Genomic DNA, 18,330 nt, shown 5'->3' with positions numbered 1-18,330 from the left:
TGGCTTGGCTTTGGGTCAGGAGTTCAAGGGTAAGGCATCAACACCGCCCTTGGTCCTATGATGAACATGGGTCACCACAGGTTCGTGTCATATTTATGCATTACTTGCTCTAATTGTAGAGCATCTGTGATGCATTCATCCTACAGCTGTAGTGCCCCCGCATAGTAGCAATACTTGTATACCTGATGCATTACTCCTCCCACTCATCCCTAATGCATCACTTGTCTCCCTATAATGCTGATGCATTATCTGAAGCTGATGCACGCTCCCGCTGTTGTTCTGATGCATGACTCCTCCCAGCTGATGCACGCTCCCGCTGTTGTTCTGATGCATCCCTCGGTGTTCTCTGATGCATGACTCCTCCCAGCTGATGCACGCTCCCGCTGTTATTTTGATGCATCCCCCAATATTTTCTGATGCATGACTCCTTGTCGCTAATGCTCCCCCACTGTTCCCGCTGTTTATTTGATGCATCCCCCGACGTTCCCGCTGTTTGCTCCTGCTGTTTGTTTGATGCATGATATATATTGGTAGATGTACTACTAGCTACTGGCTATATAATACATTCTTCGGACCCATCCTGCACATTCAGATGAGATAGTGTCTGTGCCCAATTCACCTCAAACGAGGCTGCCAGTTGCATGCGCAAGTGCGCCTGACGATGTGCATACACTATGCACCCATCCTCATGCTCCACGTTAGTCGGTACAACCTCGTTGCGCCTTTCATCCCAATGCCTCGCTTCCCACCTCAGGAATGCTCCTATGTGATGCATTTCCTCTCAAAGGAGTGCTACTTCCTCCTCCCATCGCATTGCGCGAGCTCTCGCTTTGCACCATTCAATCCTCATGTCTGTAGGTAGCATCGTTAGAAAGAGAACTCATTCTTGGATAATGCTTACCTTCCAAAGCTCCATTATCATCTTTTTCGCTTCAACCAGCGCCCCGCATATTCCAGATCCACAAGAGCTTTCGTCTGCCTTCGGATTCTCCCCAAAGAATGTTGGACATTGAGCGTATGTCTTGGTGGCTTAAGGGATGTAGCGAAGATTGCCAGCCAGACTCGTTCAACAAATTACCTAGAACCACCAGTGCCTTATGCGCACTTTCATATCTCCTAGTAGCGGATTCGATCCTAATGTCAATCGCCTTGAGAGTGTTGTGAGCTCTGGTATTCGCCCCTTGTCCTCGAAGGTGTCGGTCTTTGTGCTTGAGAATGGCTGTTTGAGCGCGCAGGCAGGAGCGCAAAGAGTGAAGTGCGTCATGGCCTTGAGTGTATCGAAGTCGCCATTCTGTCCTCTGCAGGGATTGATCACAAGGTAGAGACCTCCCGATCTGCGAAGGTAACCATAACTTGAAGCTTTCAGCGGTGGAAGAGATGGAGGAAGGGTTTGCAGCGGTTGCATTGTTCGAGATCCGCATGGCCACGACGTTGGGCATATAGAGCTCTTGGATCTTGACCCAGGAATCGAGGCAACGCTGTAATGCATTACTACGCTTGACTAATTTACCTTCTTGATTGTCCGTGACATGTAAACCACGACCATCCTTGTCAGCTCTCAAGCGCCGTCTGGGAGAAAGTATGAGTCACCACACAAGTGAAAATGTACGAAAAGACGTACTGTTGCTCCTCAAGTTCCAGCGCCGAATTGATCAATATACTAGGGGAGCAATCCTCGTGAAGTGAGATACGGGCACCACTCTGCATGCTTTGTTCCTCTTCTTTGGCCAGCGCTAGCCAAACGGACACTAGTGTTATTACTGAAATGAAAACCAATGTGTCAGTACTTCGTAATGGTGAATGGGTCACATACCATCTGAGTTTCACTCGAAGGGATTAAGTTGACTTTGATCATTCTCCCAGGCCTCCACCTGCGATCTCCATTGCTCTAAAACCTCCCCATACTCCTCTTTAAGGCCTTCTTCAAGGTCGTTAAGGGCTGCTTGATGATCCACACATTGAGGCACAGCTTCTTTAAGCTTGCGCTGCATAGTATTACCTAAGAAAACAAATGAGCCCAACCCCCCAACACAAGAGACATATGAACCAAGACCGACAACTTTTTTCCAATTCCAGTCGCCAAAAAAATCATCTAAGGTATCCCGCCGTGCACCAGGTCCCATCTCCTTGGTGCTGGACGCAACGGGGTTGATGTTGGCCCACCCACGTTCTGGCGCTTCGCCATCCATGCAACCAACACCTCGTTTGAAGTTGAACAAAAAGGTAGTCTGGCATTTCTCGACATGCGCAGGTAAGTGAAACTTCGGCACGAAGAAAGAGATGGCCTTGGAAGTGTGATTGAACTGCATTGAAGTAGGGAATGCGCTCATACGCTGCCATAGCTTTTTATGCCACTGGCAGGCAATATCGTAGGAGATGTTGAGAGTCTTCAGGGATGAATGGCGAAGGGTCGAAAAGAATAAGTAGTCCATATTTATATACCTATTGGCCGTCAGTCAATGCATATCCCGAAGTTCAATAATACTTACTTTTCACCTTTTTGAAGGTCTCCAACTGCATTTGGCCGTTTCATATTGTGACGGGCGCAGTCGATGGTGCCCAGACCAGTAGCAGCCAGGCCCCAGTGTAGAAACAACAATACAGAGAGGAGCAAATGAAGCTCCTAACTGTATCTAAAAAATGTTGTAAGGTCGCGTGTTGCCTAGTCTGCGTTACCTGAGGAGACAAGTGCGTTCGACCCTAAAGGGGAAGCGAGTGCAGCAAAGATCTAGAGGTACACGCTGAAGCGAAGCGTGAGAAAGCACAGGTGCGCGCAAGGCACGAAGGCGCGGGAACACGCGCGCGTATTAGCGCGAAGCACGGGAAAGCGTGCGCGCGCATGCGGAAATGAGAAGGAGTAAGCTTAAGTGAGGATATGATGTAAGACAAGAGAAGAGAGATGTGAAGTATAGACAAAATGGATTTCTACTATGTTCTTCTAGGCAGATAGTGGGTGGAAAGTAAAGTAAGGTAAGGTAAGTGGTAAAAAATGGAAAGTGTGTAGTACTATGTACTGCTGGCGCTTATATAGCATGCCTAAGCGCGGTCATGCAGAGCCAAAGTGCTACCGAGTAGGTATGTAAGATATATATGGGTGAGAGTCCATGATAAAAATAAAGATGGAACAATATGCAGATGAGAGAAATAGAAATATACACACTAGAGGGCTTGGTGGACAGTGGATGGATGCTTCTGGATGGCTGGCGCTAAAGGGCGCTCAAGCGCGGGAACGCGCGCACGCATGCGCATATACATCGCGAAGCGCGGGAAGTGTGCGCGGGAAAGCTGCGCCTCGTATAGGGATAGCTGCAGACTGCACACAGAGTGGTGCTGCAAGTTGGTGCTATATACTCCCTAGTGGAAACTGCCATATCATGCCATGAGAGGCATGAGTCTCTACACCGGTTGGTCTTCGTATCTGCCATGTTGACTGCAGTATGACTGGAACAAGTAGATTTCTAAACACGATCAGCAGGTAACCAGCGCAGTACAGCGGACCAGAGACTTACCTCTTGAACAATGTCGATCTTCTCTGTGAGGAATTCCTTGTACCCTGCCTCCTCTACAAAATAAGTCCAGCCGCAACTTAAACTGGGGTCCATGATATTGTTGGAAACAACTTTCCGCTTGAGACGGAAGTTGGCGTCAATGGCGACAAACAATGCATACATCCAACTGACAAAACCGTTAAGTATCCACCTATATGATAGAGCCTCCGACTCACTGTTTCGCCTGAGGAGCATTCTTCCAATTGTCCGGTAAATTTTTACCAGGGTGCGGACAAGCTGGACACAACACGGCACATTCTCCTTCTACTGTAGCATCCAAGCCTTTGGGGTCATGCCCTCTGCTGGACCACTTAAGCATGGTTAAATGTCGCCATTCATGTAACATTCATATGAAACACTCATATCGAGACTTTGTGATCGCATTAGCTTTGTTGCGAGCGTGCTGATCAACATGCTTACTAACCTTCACAGGGGCCAGACCAGTGTTGTTGGTTCTCTGCATAAGAGCATTGTAAAATTCACAAGCCGATACCTTAGACTCAAAAGACAATATATGGAATTCCTCCAGGAGACAGAATGTTGCTGCCGTTTTAGGGTTGGCCGTCGTGGAAGGAAACCAAGAGATTCGAAGAAGTTGTTGTACGTGTGCGACTGCATTTGAACAACCGCAGAAGTCGAGTGATACCTCATGAATAGCATGAGAATCCATGACAACGAAATCATCATTGAAGGCGCGACGGGGTTTGGGGCACACCTGACCAGGTGCATGGCCCAATTGGATTCGGAGCCCAAGGGCTTTCAGGGTGATACGTTCAAAGAACATTCCATTCCATTTCTGCAGAGCTCAGTCAGAACATCTCATATTATCAAAACGGACAACTGACCTGCAATCTATGGAGTGGATGGAGTTGGTGTGCAGTTTTGATACAGGATGAACATTGGAGATTGACACCAAAACAGTCTTCACAACGATAGTTGGGGGAAAGATCACCGCACCCAGAACACGGCGCGTTCCTGAGGCTGCCCTTGCCTTCGAGATGCAATATCTCTTCAAGAAACAGAGGGCGATCCTTTAACCACACAAGTAATGGATGATCCTACACACTTTGAGCAATGAGAACACATGATCCGAATCTAAAACTTACTCCTGGTGCGCGACCTATTCTTACATCTTCATCGTCGAACGGCACAGTATCGACATCCCATGATTCAACAGTGTTATCAAATTGATCAGGGATAAGGGCTGATGTTGTCGACTTAGGCTGGGTTGTTGCCTGGGTGTTCTTAGGAGGCTCGAGATATGACCGCGTATAGCTAATAGATCCATCCCCGCGAACTTGATACTGAGTATGCTGACGATGCTGAATCCCTGACGGCTTGGAAGTGCGCAAGTAGGAATTCAGCTTGGGATTCTTCTTCCGCTTCTTGTTCGGCCGCAAGGCATGTAGAGTTCGTGATAGTTCTTCAGTGCAATGGATCACCTGGGATGATGTTGCCCCCGCAGAGGGCAAAGCAGCACTAGCAGAGATGCTCATGCTCGCGAAACATGCCAAGTACCACCCAGCGACAAACTCATCAGCTGTGAAATCATTAGTAAGCGATCTGACATTGATCTTCCACTTACCTAGATTCTTGGATGACAGTGGCAGTACCTTTGCCATTTGTGCGCGTGAACGGCTGTCAGTTTTGGTAAACAATGCAGCAGGAAATTCCTCTACCATGTATGCATACAGTTGTGAAAGTCGCTTATGTAATAATCCTAAACCGTCATACAGCACTGTACCTGATCATATTCCTTCTTGCTAACGGTCAACGATACATCCAACAAAGGTCATCTAAGTTGGAGACTCATGAGTTCATTCGTCTCTTCTTTGTCCTTACTGATTTTCATGGCGAACCACAACCGTCTGGACCGTGAAGGTCAAACTATCCTTGGTACGTTGTTTCATCATTGATCATTGATTCTCACTCATTATTGGCAGATGCTGTAATACAGCTTTTATCCTCGTCGATGCTCTCCCCGGATGACGCTCACAATCTCATTCGAGTTGTTGTTGACAGTACCGAGTTACAGTCACCTTCCACTTTGGAGACTCCTCAGCCCCCTGCTCCTCACCCCACTACCCAGATTCATCTCGCGACCTCTCCCATTGTAACTCCAGCTTCCACTTCGCAGACTCCAGTTCCCACTGCGCAGACTAAATCTCCCACCCCCCTTGTTGTGCAGACTCTTCAGCCTCCTGTGTCCCTCCCAGTTCTGTCTTCATCCATCCTCCCAACAACCACAACAACCTTCAACGGGGAGGAAAGGCGTCAGCAGCAATACAATGGCTTCACCTTTGATATTCCATCTGCTGACGCAAATGGACCATTCTACCTTGTCAACCGAGGTCGCCGTGTTGGCGTTTTTGATACATGGTGTGGTTTTTTCCTCACTCTAATTCCAGTATCTGATATTGAATCACAGGCCATGCACTTCCCCCCATGTGATTGGGGTGAAAACATCTTCGTATAGTCGTGCGCGGTCCTTGGATGATGGGATTTCGCGTATCATGGATGCCATAGACCTAGGAGAAGCAGTATGGCTTCCTTGAAGGGAAGATAGGCGACTCTTGATTCACATAGTTCAAATACAATTTTTGTAGTGAGGATCCGTACAATATAATGAGGATCTGTTGACTCTTCATGGCAATTACTCTGTGAATAAATGTAGATAATGCGCGAGGCGCGGAATACGTCTAAGTCAAGTGGGAAAGTGAAGCACTAGCATGTCCTGAAGGAGGAATGCATAATCTACAACGAGACAGATGTATATTGTAGACTCTACAACACAGCAAAATCAGGGGTCTTCTTATAGAGCAGCTCACCTCGCGCATGATGGTAAAGGAGGGAATGTATATCATCCATAGCGTGCATGAGAACATCCTCCAGTGCTTTGTTAACATCATCTACTCTTCCAGCAGTAAGCTCGACCTGACGCAGCTCCTTCCCCACACCAAGGTGTTGCAAAGTTGCGCGATGGCATTCCTGAACCTGTTGTTGGAGTTCCTCTACTTTTACCAGCAAAGTCGTGATAGCCTGGATGCAAGACTTGATGTCTGTGCTCACTTTGAAATTGTGGACTAAGTTGTCAAAAAGCTCAGTCGAGGAGCCGTTCATGAGGCGGTTGAGTGCAGCATCTACATTTGCTAGAGTCCCACTTGTAAAATAAGTAGTTAGTTTGAGGTAACCAAACGCTCTGGGATAGACTCACCTCCTGCCCGCGCATAATTTAACACGTTGTTTAGGAATTTTCTGAGAGTCCACATTGATGCTGCAATGACATGAAAGTGAATCAGACATTTGTGAAAGAAGATTAAGCTCACTGTGCTTGGAGTCAATACCTTGCTTTGTCCTTCAAACTGATGATAGCGTGATTCCTACACATTATAGTTAGTATTAGAATCTGCGTTGCTGTGTATACAACTCACCGGTCATAATATTTTTTGCAGGATCGTCTTGCTGCCTCCATTTTCTCTTCAGGAGTCCAGTGCAATCGAGGGCGAGTCATAGTGTGGTTATGAAGTAAGTGTGGGAGGTTAACAAATCGAAGATCGCAATGAGCCGGGAGTTCGTATGGTAGGTAATTTACACGAGAATTATAATATAACATGTCTCTGTAACCTACAGACGACCGATTGTAAAATAAAATATAGTGCAGCGTATGTATGGGTACTGTAGGCATCATTTGGTGAATGTGTGACTGCTATATTAAAGTAAGAACATGTCTAGTGAACATATTTTGAGGAATTTACACGAGATTTATAACATAACATGTCACTGTAGCCTACAGACAATTGAATTGTGAAGTTGAACATGGTGCAGCGTGTGTATGGATACCATAGGCATCATTGGTGAATATTTGACCATTAAATTAACCTTGAGGGAATGTCTAGCGAACATATTTTTGTCGCAACACCTTGATCTACTACTGCATGCCAATCAATCATTGCTAGTAGCAAGACTCCTATTAAACAAATTCACAAAGTTTTCCTCAACATCCGGAGTGCATATTTGCTTGCCATTATCAAAACCAGCTAATACATAGTGTATATATCTCTATGTACATATGTATACTTTTGCCAATATAAGAGACAGTGCCAGTAGCATGCAAGACCTAGGTGGAGGTCTAGAATTATGGCGCGGATACTTCCGGTAAGCTCAATCTCTCCCATATTCATGATGCTTCAACTCGGAGGACATTCTATTTGTAGGGCGCGATGTTTTGAAGGCAATCCAGCACTCTGCCACGGAGTCCAAAAATAGCATATATCAGTCTCATCTCAGACAATCAGTACGTGCAAACACCCACTAAAATCTGCTGAGGTATGCGATCTATTTTTCTTCTATATAATGACTACAGCTAATGTTTACAGTCTGCAAAACATATTTGCAGGAGAGAGTTTCAATGAACAGCTGCCAAATGTTTCACACTCAGGTACGTGACACTGAGGTATGTGAGCGGGTCCAGGCTAAGTATAAATTTCACAGTCAGCGACACCCAAGCCGCTGGTACCAGAATGGTCAAGCGATCAACTGAAGTGGTTAGAGGACCAGATGGCCTTGTACTCATTAGCCTGCCAATACGACGACCTCTTGGAATTCTGGCCATCGTTGTTTGACATTTTTTTTGCTTGTTGGCCGATCATTCCAGAGTCCGAGGTCCTCACCACTGAGCAGCAACACTCCCTTTTTCAGGCGGAAGAACAGCACAAACTCGTAAGTATTTTTATATAAATTATTAAGATACATTGTAGCTCTGACTACTCGACTGCAGTGCATTAAAGCTTGGTTCGAACACAAGCAGACCAACTCTATGGTACCACTTACCATAATGTCTGTGTCTGCAGATGGCCAGATGGTCTTGCATTTTGAGGAGCCGTTCGAGGAAGCATTCAACCATACCATAGTTGGAGGATAGCGAGGCAGATAGCAACAAAGAAGTGTAGTATATTTAGAAGTACCAAAGCCGCCAAATAAGAAGCATAGTATATTTAGAAGTACCAGAGCCGCCAAATTAAACTTTGTTTGATACCTAACTCTATAAACAAAGTCTCTGCGTTTGATTCTTGAGCCTCGAGTGCGCTCAAGGCAACAAATGAAAAAGTTTGACCAGCACACATGAAATCGCAAGTGTTGTTCTGAGGTACATAAGGCTTTTTTCTTTTGCTTTCATACATTACATTCAGCACGCTACGTGATATGTGACCTAATTCAATAATTAACAGTATGACATGCCGACATTTCATCATGCTGCTCTGTGGACTGACATGGTACTTACAGATGCCAGCAGCAAGGTGGACCACTGATGAACAGTATGTCTGGCTTCAAGATCGGTTAGTGACATATATGGTCCACACGAAGGAAAAGGATTACTCACGTTTCTGGGCTCCGTGTCGTATAGCCTGGTTCGCGCAGTTCCCAGAACGTGCGGTCATCTATCCTGACATCCCCAAGGATGTTGAGCTTACCTGTGAGCAGCAAAAGGTCATTGAGCTCGCAGAGGAGGCGCGTGAGGCGGTAAGCTCTTTGGCGTGTTACCTATGCTGCGTTCTCACAATCAGTACCTATCCACAACAGCAACTACACACTTGGTTTCGCTGGTGTGTAAATAAATCTAAGAAGAACCGCAGCCTAAAGAAGAAACTGACGGTCTTTGACAATACTCTGCAGCCGAAGAGATGTGCGAAGTCAGAGGCCAAAATTTATTCAGAGCTGTATTATGACGAGCGTATCAAGCCCTTGGTGATGGCTGAGCAAGATGCCGGAAATGTGGCAACGTCCGGCAAGCGTGTGGCCCTTGGTTGAAAATTCTCGAAGGAGTTACTGGAAGATGAGACTGAAGAGATCAAGGCAGAGATTCATGAAAAGTATGAGGAACAACTCACTCACAAGAAGCGCACCAAGCATGAGAAGAACATTCTTGACGATGACGCCGACAACAACGACAATGAAGAGTTAGATGCAGAGGCAATCATGCAGTACGTGTGATTCAGTTCTATCAGTGTATTCAATACTAATGCCATTCAAATTCTACAGAGGTATAGATGACTTACCTGTCATTTGTCAATGCTTCGCGAAGCTTGTCAAGCAGAAGACTCGCTTCATGGTCTCATTTATGTTTGCTGGTCCTGATCCCAGAAATGACTGGGACATGACGACATTATCGTAAGTTGCGAGGATTTGTCAGCTTGTACTGCCACTCACACAGAGAAGGTGTCATCCTTCAGAAACACCTCAAGGCGATTCCTTTGCCGAGCTATACCAGACGGCTGATAGCGACTTCTTGGCAGCCTTCCAGCTGTATGCAGAACAAATATTTCGTAAGTCTTCTTATCTCACATTAATAGTGGCAACACTCACTGAAAGTGCATGCAGCTGGCAACAAGTGGAAGCCCGACAACAAGGCCGAAAGCAGTGAGATTGGAGGCATTGCTGAGGAAGAGTCTGAGGAGCGTGAAGAGGATGGGGAGGAGTGTGAAGAGGATGGGGACAAAGACGAGCAAGGCGAAGAAGACGAGCCCAACGCGCAGTCTACAGACGTCGAGGAAGAATCTCAGCTAAATGTGGATGAGGGCGAGGCGAATCAGTACATGGAGTCTGGTGAGTTGCCCAGTCTTTATATACCTTTAGACAAGCAGCTGATGCATCGGTCTGATGCATCAGCAATCCCCATCCCTGGTGCATCCTTAGGTGATGCATCTGATGCATAAAGTCTTGGGGGATCACCTGTGATGCATGCATCGATGGAGACGACTGCCAGTTTACCGTCTGTAAGTGCTTCTTCGGTCTCGGCATCAACGCTCGCACCTGACTCTCGATATTTTAGTATGGCACGCCATTCTATGGCATGTCAATGTATGACATGCAGCCTCAGCCCATGTACGGTGCCCATGCCATGTATGGTGGACAGGATCAAATGTATGGCATGCAAGGACCAACATATGACACGCAGGGCACCAGCCATGCTTTACTCACCAGAAATTCCTGCCTCTCTGGGTCTGATGTGTCCCTTCACTCTCAAGGAACCGCATTTCCACTACAGACGACTAACCACTTCGATTTCGGCATCCCTCCTTCTAATTCATTCATGTCAGGCGCCATCACCCCCGAGTTTTCGTTTGATCAGGGATTTCAGGCTGCAAATTGGAACAACCAGGCCTGGAGCGTGAACAACAACAATCCAGGCTGGAATTTCGGTTCTGCTGAACAAAGCAGCCTGCAGGACTCACTCGACTCACTTCCTGCTCTGCCTCCTCCTGCCAGTGAGCCCAATGAGGACTCGCGACCTGTTCTACCTTCTCCCAACCCGATCCTGAGTATGGACGATACTTCTCTCCCTTCCATCGGCAAGGCTCGCATGACGACTGGCAGAAGGGTTGCCCAGAAGGCTACCAAAAAGGAAGACAGCCAGAAGCGTCCTAATACTAAGTCGACCAAACCCTCAGCTGAAACAGCAACACAGCCGTCTCCCATTGTGTGTGCCACCAAGAACAAGCAGCCGGCTAAATCCTCTTCCAAGAAGTCGTCTGTCGCTAAGCCATCGCCTGGTCAGGCTATACCCTCCATTGAAACGGTCGCTCAGCCCTCTGCCCCTTCTGCCCAGTGCACAACCAAAAAAAAGCAGCCACCTGCTGCTAAGCCATTGGCTGATGAGTCTGCTGCTACCACAAGGGAGCCCTCACCTGGTCCTTCACCCAACCCTATTGTCAATGTAACTGGTGGTGCCTCCAGCGCTTCATCATCAGATAGCTTGATGAATGTCGCTTTGGACACTGAAGTACGCAGAAAGTGCGTGCCAATCAAATCTAGATGCAACGACCTTGCAGATGCTATTGGGACTAACAGTGTTTCATTCTATGCTGGGAAGGAGAATTTATTGGAGGCCAAAGCACCTCACTTGTTGAAGCGGCCTGCACAAAGTGAGGCTTCCAGTGCTCCCATGTTTGATTTAGTTTTTGCATACTTTGCCTCACACGCTGACGTATTTTAGGAAAAAGCGGACCAAGGCGTGATTGGCTAGGCACTGCGTATTGATTTGTTGTACAATAGCATCTTGATAGCATCCTTTGATAATTTGTATTGACCGCTGTGACTTAATGAGATCATCTTGACATAGACCAACGACTTAGCGAATTTTGAGTGGAGAGATCACGTGATCTCTGTTGAACATTCGAACTATGACACGTAGGCACTTAGTGAATGCAGGTAGTAGTAAGTATATATGTCACAGACGGCGCAAGTTTGAAAACAAACAAGTTTCTATTTTATGATGCCATATGTTCAATTATCACACTAATACAGGCTATCTACCATATAGTAATAAATGGGTGATACATTCATTGGCAGCGGCAGGATTGCTAATGATACTGGTGGTAATATCGCATCGATGGTGCCAGGGGTGCATCAAGGAGCAGGCCATTGGAAGCGGTGGGATGGAAATGGCGGGATGTGCACAGCAGTACCCATTGGAAGTGGTGGGATGTGATATATATAGTACAAGAGCGCATTTGGTAGGGCATCAATGGTGGCCGTGGATGCATCAATGGTGGTGTTACAGTTCTATCTTTTCACTTTTCACATCGTCACTTCTTCACATTGACTCATTCCATAGTATTCTATTACATTCTATTGTACAATTCTCTTTCTCTTTTTCCTATTCGCTGTTCATATTCAAGCTCCACTTCAATACTCTTATATATACCTTACTCTTTACACTTTGTATCTTTAACTTGACCTACACAGACCAGGGCCTGCAATCTAGCTTCATCTTCATCAGAACATTGACTTTGACTTTGATCCTTGAAACGTTAAGACATCTAAACAATGCCGAGCGTAACAAAAGGTCAAGTTAACATCTCTAGGCACTGTTACTTGTAACAGGTGCACGAACCCAGAACCCACGATGTCTCACTTAGGATGGAACCCACCAGGTTTTACCTGGAGCGATTCTAGACAAGCCCTTGTGAAGACAGAAGATGACGACACTTGGACATGAGCTGAGTGGAGAACTTATTACGACGGATTAGCGCCCCAAGGACAGCGCTGGAACTTTTGGACTGAATCTTACGAAGATATACCAGCTCCTCCCCCACCAAACCCACCAAACCCAACCATCCAGAACACCGACTCAGACGATGACGAAGACATGCCTAAAGAAATCGGCTCTCTTCCCGAGGTCTTCAATGGAGATACTCGCAAGGCCACCGCTTGGTCTTTACAGATGGAAGTGTACTTCCTCCTCAATGAAGACATATATAATCAAGATAAGAAGAAAATCATCCTAACACTTAGTAGGATGACAAAAGGAGAAGCGGCTAAGTGGGCCGAAGGTGAATTGAAGAGGGCGACTATGGGCGCCACAGTCTTCAACTCTTACGAAGACTTCACTAAGAAGTTCAAAGCCACCTTCTATCCAAGAAACATAATCAAAACCGCCATGAGGCGTATTTCCACCATTAGACAAACCGGCAGCATCACTGCCTATGCCTCCCTATTCCGCACCATCCTGACCGACACCGGCATCGAAGAAGAAAACACGAAGATCTTGTTCTTCCACACCGGCCTAAAGCGTGAGTTAGTCTCCGCTATCCTAGGCCTCGAGAACATCCCAGACACCATCGACGGATGGCTTAGCAAAGCCCTCGACTTCGAGGTAAGGAGGACGCTCCTGAATCCACCAACCATGGGAAAGGCAAGAGACCCTTACGCAATGGACATTGATAAGATGGAGGCAGGAGAAGACGATGATGGTGAGAAAAGTACGAGGAAGACTTACCTCATGCCCCAAGAACATGACCGCAGGCGCAAGAACGGCCTCTGTTTCAAATGCGGCAAGAAAGGGCTCGCCAAAGATTGCCCGAACCATCCTATGGTAACTAGCGCCAGGAAGACCCAGACTAACTCCACATCTAGCTCCAAGAAGGATGATGCCAAATCCCAGGAGTTTCTGGAATGGAAGGCGTTTAAAACACGCCAGGTAAAGAAGTCAAAGAAGAAGGAAGAATCTGACGAAGAAGAGGATTTTTAGAACAGAGATCTGCACTGGTGTCAGATTCTCCTAGAGTAGGACTTTTAGTACAGAGCATTGGCGATCGTAATTCTATGCATATTCCACTCACCATTTACTCTTCTAAGGTCGAAAAAACCATCGAAGCAGCCGCACTGATCAACTCAGGCGCTGAAGGCGAGTTTATTGACTGGACATTCGTCCGTCGAAACTCTATCAAGAGTCACGAACTCAATAAGCCCATACCCGTATGAAACGTGGATGGCACACTTAACAAAAACGGAAAAATTACACGGTACTGTAATCTCTCTTTCCTCGTCTGCGGAATTCCCATGTGAACGTGCTTCCTCGTCACCTCCTTGGGAGGGGAAGACGCAATCCTGGGAATGGGATGGCTAAAGAAAGAAAACCCAGGTATTAATTGGACAAAGGAAGAAGTCCATCTCCGAGAACGAAGCATCAAACCGACTATACAAGAAGTCGAAGAAGAAGACGTCTTTTTTGACGCACAGGAAAGTTTAGATGAGGAATGGGATCCCGCTAGCCAAACCATTCCAGAATCCTTTTCTCATGAAATCCCTGACCTACTCCCCACCGAATACGACACTGATGAAACAGATGTTATAGATCCCGATGACGTCCTCATCGCCTACATCAAAGGCGAACACGTCATAGGAACATTCTCTACGGAAGTATCCAAACCTCCCCTTACTAATGAACACATTCCCTCAGACCACCAGTATTACTCAACTTACGGCACCCTAGTACGGAAAGCACAGAACATGTCCCAACTGCTCACTCAAGAATTTTCCAAAACCGTTAAAAAAATGTTCGAAGAACTCATCCCCGAGTCATTTCGAAAATATCAAGACGTATTCAGAGAAGTAGCAAACGGTATTCTACCTCCCGAACGAAAATTTGACCATAAAATCGAACTCAAGGACTCTTTCGAACCATGCAAGTGTAAGATTTATCCGCTTAACCCAGCGGAAGAGAAGGCCATGAACGATTTCATCGACGAACACCTCGCCAAAGGAACGATCATACCCTCCGAATCCCCCCAATCATCACCTTTCTTCTTCATAGGAAAGAAAGACGGTTCCCTCTGACCCTGCCAGGACTACAGATACCTAAATGATCACACGGTTAAGAATAACTTCCCATTACCGCTGATTTCTGATCTTATAGACAAACTCAAAGACGCCAAAATATTCACCAAATTCGACATCAGATGGGGATATAATAACGTACGTCTAAAGAAGTCCGATCAATGGAAAGCGGCATTTGCCACCGCACGCGGACTATTCGAACCAATGGTAATGTTCTTCGGCATGTGCAACTCTCCGGCAACCTTTCAGTCGATGATGAACGATATCTTCGGCGATATGCTTCAAGAAGGATGGGTAATTATTTACATGGACAATATTCTCATATTCTCGGACAATTATGAAACTCACCAGAAAAGAACACACAGAGTACTGGAACGACTCCGAGAACACCGCCTCTATCTAAAACCAGAGAAATGTACATTCAACGTCACAGAAATCGACTATCTCGGTATGATTATTCGCCCCGGCTCAGTAACTATGGATCCCGCCAAACTAAAAGGTATATCCGAATGGAAAACTCCCACGAAAGTGAAGGAAGTCCAATCATTCCTCGGATTCGCTAACTTTTATAGACGATTCATTGCCGACTATTCCACAGTGGCACGACCCTTAATTGATCTCACAAAGAAAGATGAACCCTTTTTATGGACCAAAGAACGCGAAAATGCCTTTGAAAGGCTGAAACAAATATTTACGACGGCACCTATCCTTCAAATCCCGGATAAAGCCACACCATTTGCTATCGCAACCGACGCTTCTCTTTATGCGACAGGAGCGGTGCTCCTTCAGAAAAATAATAACGGAGATTGGTTACCATGTTCTTTCCTTTCTCAACCCTTTAACCCGGCTGAACGAAATTATCAAATCTATGACAGAGAATTATTAGCAATCGTTCGTGCCTTAAAAGCATGGCGACATTATTTACTCGGCTCTCCTTTCCCTGTGACTGTACACACTGACCATAAAAACCTTCAATATTTCAGAGACGTACAAGACCTGAACAGACGCCAAGCATGATGGCAAACATTCCTTTCCCAATTCGAACTCCGTATCCAACATGTACCGGGTAAAGACTTATTCATTCCCGATTTATTATCTCATAGAACGGATCACCTTCCGGTCGATACCGACGAAAAGGACAATATTTCCATTCAACTTCTACCTGATTTGTTGTTTATTAACACCATTGACACTTCTCTTACGGACAGATTACGTATTTCATCCGCTATTGACCCGGTAGTACAGACAGCACTAAAAGCGCTTACGGACCCAGAAACCCCACCTCCACTCCGCTCGGCTCTTTCCGACTGGAAATTGAGCGACGGAATTCTCTTGTATAAAGGACTTACTTACGTACCCCCCGGCGATATTCGCCATGAACTCACTTCCCTTCATCACGATTCCCCCACCACAGGACACCCTGGACGTTTTAAAACCCAGGAACTCCTTTCTCGCGACTACTGGTGGCCAGGTCTAGCGACCTTCGTAAAGAACTTCGTAGAAGGATGCAGCATTTGCCAGCAGAACAAAGTAAACACACATCCATCTCATCCACCTCTCACTCCTATCCCCGCTCCTATTTGCAACCGACCCTTCGCTCATTGCTCGGTCGACCTTATTACCGACTTACCCCTATCTGACGGATTCGACTCTATCATGGTCGTGGTAGACCACGGACTTTCGAAGGGGGTAGTTTTCACTCCTTGTCTCAAAACAATCGACTCTGAAGGAGTCGCGAACATTTTCTTTTCCAAAGTTTTCTCTAGATATGGACTTTACGATAAACTTATATCAGACCGCGGACCCCAATTCACTTCCAGATTCCAGCTCGAACTCGGAAAACTCCTCGGATACAAGAACTCCCTTTCCACCGCCTTCCATCCTCAGAGTGACGGAGAAACTGAACGAGTTAATCAAGAACTTGAAGTTTACCTTCGGATCTTCTGCGCAAATGACCAAACCGGTTGGGCCACTATGCTCCCCCTTGCTGAATTTGTTCATAATTCTCGACACCATTCTGCATGCGGCACATCACCGTTCTACCTCATGATGGGCTATCACCCAAAACACCTTCCCGATTCACACCCTAAATACGACATCCCTAATATCGAACAATGCCTACTTATGCTAAATAAAGCACGCAATGAAGCGCTAGCCGCTCATGAACTCGCTCATAACACTATGCGTCAACGAATCACGTCCAAATTCGTATCATTCTCTCTAGGCGATAAGGTTTGGCTCGAAGCCAAAAATCTTCATCTTGGATATCCTAATTGGAAGCTCGCTCCGAAATGCAAAGGACCATTTACCATCATTCAAGTCCTTTCGCCCATCACATATAAATCAAAATTTCCCTCTCAATGGCGCATTCATCCCATATTTCACGCCGCCTTATTATCTCCCTATAAAGAAAACGACATACACGGTCCTAACTTTATTAACGCACCACCAGACATCATTGACAGAGAGGAAGAATACGAAGTAGAAGCCATCATCGGTCATCACGGTTCATCATCCAGACGGTCTTACCATGTTAAGTGGAAAGGGTTCCCTAGTTCCGAGAACGAGTGGTTGACAGAAAGGCAATTGGGTAACACTTCTGACATTCTTTCTTCTTATAAACGATCACATCGACTTTAACTTTTTGTAGTAATCTGGGCTTACTACCCTTAAAATGGGGGTAATGTTACAGTTCTATCTTTTCACTTTTCACATCATCACTTCTTCACATTGACTCATTCCATAGTATTCTATTACATTCTATCGTACGATTCTCTTTCACTTTTTCCTATTCGCTGTTCATATTCAAGCTCCGCTTCAATACTCTTATATATACCTTACTCTTTACACTTTGTATCTTTAACTTGACCTATGCAGACCAGGGCCTGCAATCTAGCTTCATCTTCATCAGAACATTGACTTTGACTTTGATCCTTGAAACGTTAAGACGTCTAAACAACGCCGAGCGTAACAGGTGGCGGGAATGCATCACAGAGTGGGGTGCTAATAGGGTGGTATATATAGTTCAATGAGGTATCGGGGATGCATCAAGGGGATGCATCAAGGAGCGGGTTACCTGCAGCGCCTTGATTAGTAAGGCTAAGGTGATGTCATAATCCATCAGGAATGCATATTCACAATGATGCAATAACGATGCATCATAATGCACCATACATTAGCAGCGCTAGCACTGTAGGATGAATGCATCACTATAACCTTACAGTCTCAATGCTTTGTTGCATCAATATGACAGGGACACCTGGGGTCGCGTCCCCCAAGGTGGCCGTAACTGGGAGGGTTTCGGTGCAGATCCTTTCCTAACTGGCGAATCCGCATACAAGACAATTTTAGGCCTACAAAATGGCGGAGTACAAGCCACTGCCGAGCACTTCATCAACTAGTTTGTGTTTTCTTGTGTTTGTTTGCTTTTCTGCTTATCCCACCAGTGAGCAGGAACACTTCCCCACATTAGAATCTTCAAATGTTGATGATCAGACTCAGTATGAGATTTACGCGCACCCATTCCTGCGCAGCATTATGGCCGTGGGTAGCGTTGGCACATGATGCATCCAGGAACCAGTCCAACTCGGGTCACTGCCTCTCTGAAGAACATCTAGTCTCTCATAGCAATCGATCTCCAGTGACCACTTACTCAACGAAAGAC

At 46.1% G+C, this 18,330-nt stretch overlaps 5 protein-coding genes across 5 annotated transcripts; 3 read left to right on the top strand and 2 right to left on the bottom strand.

Moving 5' to 3' along the window:
* Nucleotides 1-3,894: 3,894 nt before the first annotated feature.
* Nucleotides 3,895-4,567, bottom strand: F5891DRAFT_955319 (uncharacterized protein; the record flags this gene model as incomplete). The annotated part of the gene is made up of 2 exons (XM_041375315.1): nucleotides 3,895-4,344; nucleotides 4,394-4,567. Coding segments are annotated over 2 exons (624 nt in total), but the record flags the coding sequence as incomplete, so codon positions are not given.
* An 831-nt stretch (nucleotides 4,568-5,398) lies between these two features.
* F5891DRAFT_1190649 (uncharacterized protein) lies at nucleotides 5,399-6,103 on the top strand (the record flags this gene model as incomplete). The annotated part of the gene is made up of 3 exons (XM_041367342.1): nucleotides 5,399-5,444; nucleotides 5,492-5,927; nucleotides 5,977-6,103. The coding sequence occupies 3 exons, from the start codon at nucleotides 5,399-5,401 to the stop codon at nucleotides 6,101-6,103; spliced, it is 609 nt and encodes a 202-aa protein (XP_041224150.1).
* Nucleotides 6,104-6,332: 229 nt separating this feature from the next.
* F5891DRAFT_1190648 (uncharacterized protein) lies at nucleotides 6,333-7,059 on the bottom strand (the record flags this gene model as incomplete). Its single annotated transcript, XM_041367341.1, has 4 exons — nucleotides 6,333-6,708; nucleotides 6,763-6,822; nucleotides 6,893-6,928; nucleotides 6,980-7,059. 4 exons carry the CDS (start codon nucleotides 7,057-7,059, stop codon nucleotides 6,333-6,335), a joined length of 552 nt encoding a protein of 183 aa, XP_041224149.1.
* A 1,806-nt stretch (nucleotides 7,060-8,865) lies between these two features.
* Nucleotides 8,866-10,261, top strand: F5891DRAFT_1190646 (uncharacterized protein; the record flags this gene model as incomplete). Its single annotated transcript, XM_041367340.1, has 8 exons — nucleotides 8,866-8,884; nucleotides 8,953-9,068; nucleotides 9,129-9,320; nucleotides 9,369-9,529; nucleotides 9,588-9,716; nucleotides 9,765-9,871; nucleotides 9,927-10,151; nucleotides 10,215-10,261. 8 exons carry the CDS (start codon nucleotides 8,866-8,868, stop codon nucleotides 10,259-10,261), a joined length of 996 nt encoding a protein of 331 aa, XP_041224148.1.
* Nucleotides 10,262-17,947: 7,686 nt separating this feature from the next.
* On the top strand, nucleotides 17,948-18,191 carry F5891DRAFT_934758 (family 3 glycoside hydrolase; the record flags this gene model as incomplete). Its single annotated transcript, XM_041374027.1, has 2 exons — nucleotides 17,948-18,066; nucleotides 18,113-18,191. Coding segments are annotated over 2 exons (198 nt in total), but the record flags the coding sequence as incomplete, so codon positions are not given.
* Nucleotides 18,192-18,330: the final 139 nt, after the last annotated feature.

The sequence above is a fragment of the Suillus fuscotomentosus genome (assembly GCF_016647785.1).
Source record: "Suillus fuscotomentosus strain FC203 chromosome Unknown F5891scaffold_38, whole genome shotgun sequence".
Classification (NCBI taxonomy): Eukaryota; Fungi; Basidiomycota; class Agaricomycetes; order Boletales; family Suillaceae; genus Suillus; species Suillus fuscotomentosus.
Note: the sequence above shows the minus strand (reverse complement) of the source record. Positions and strands in the feature narration are given on the sequence as shown.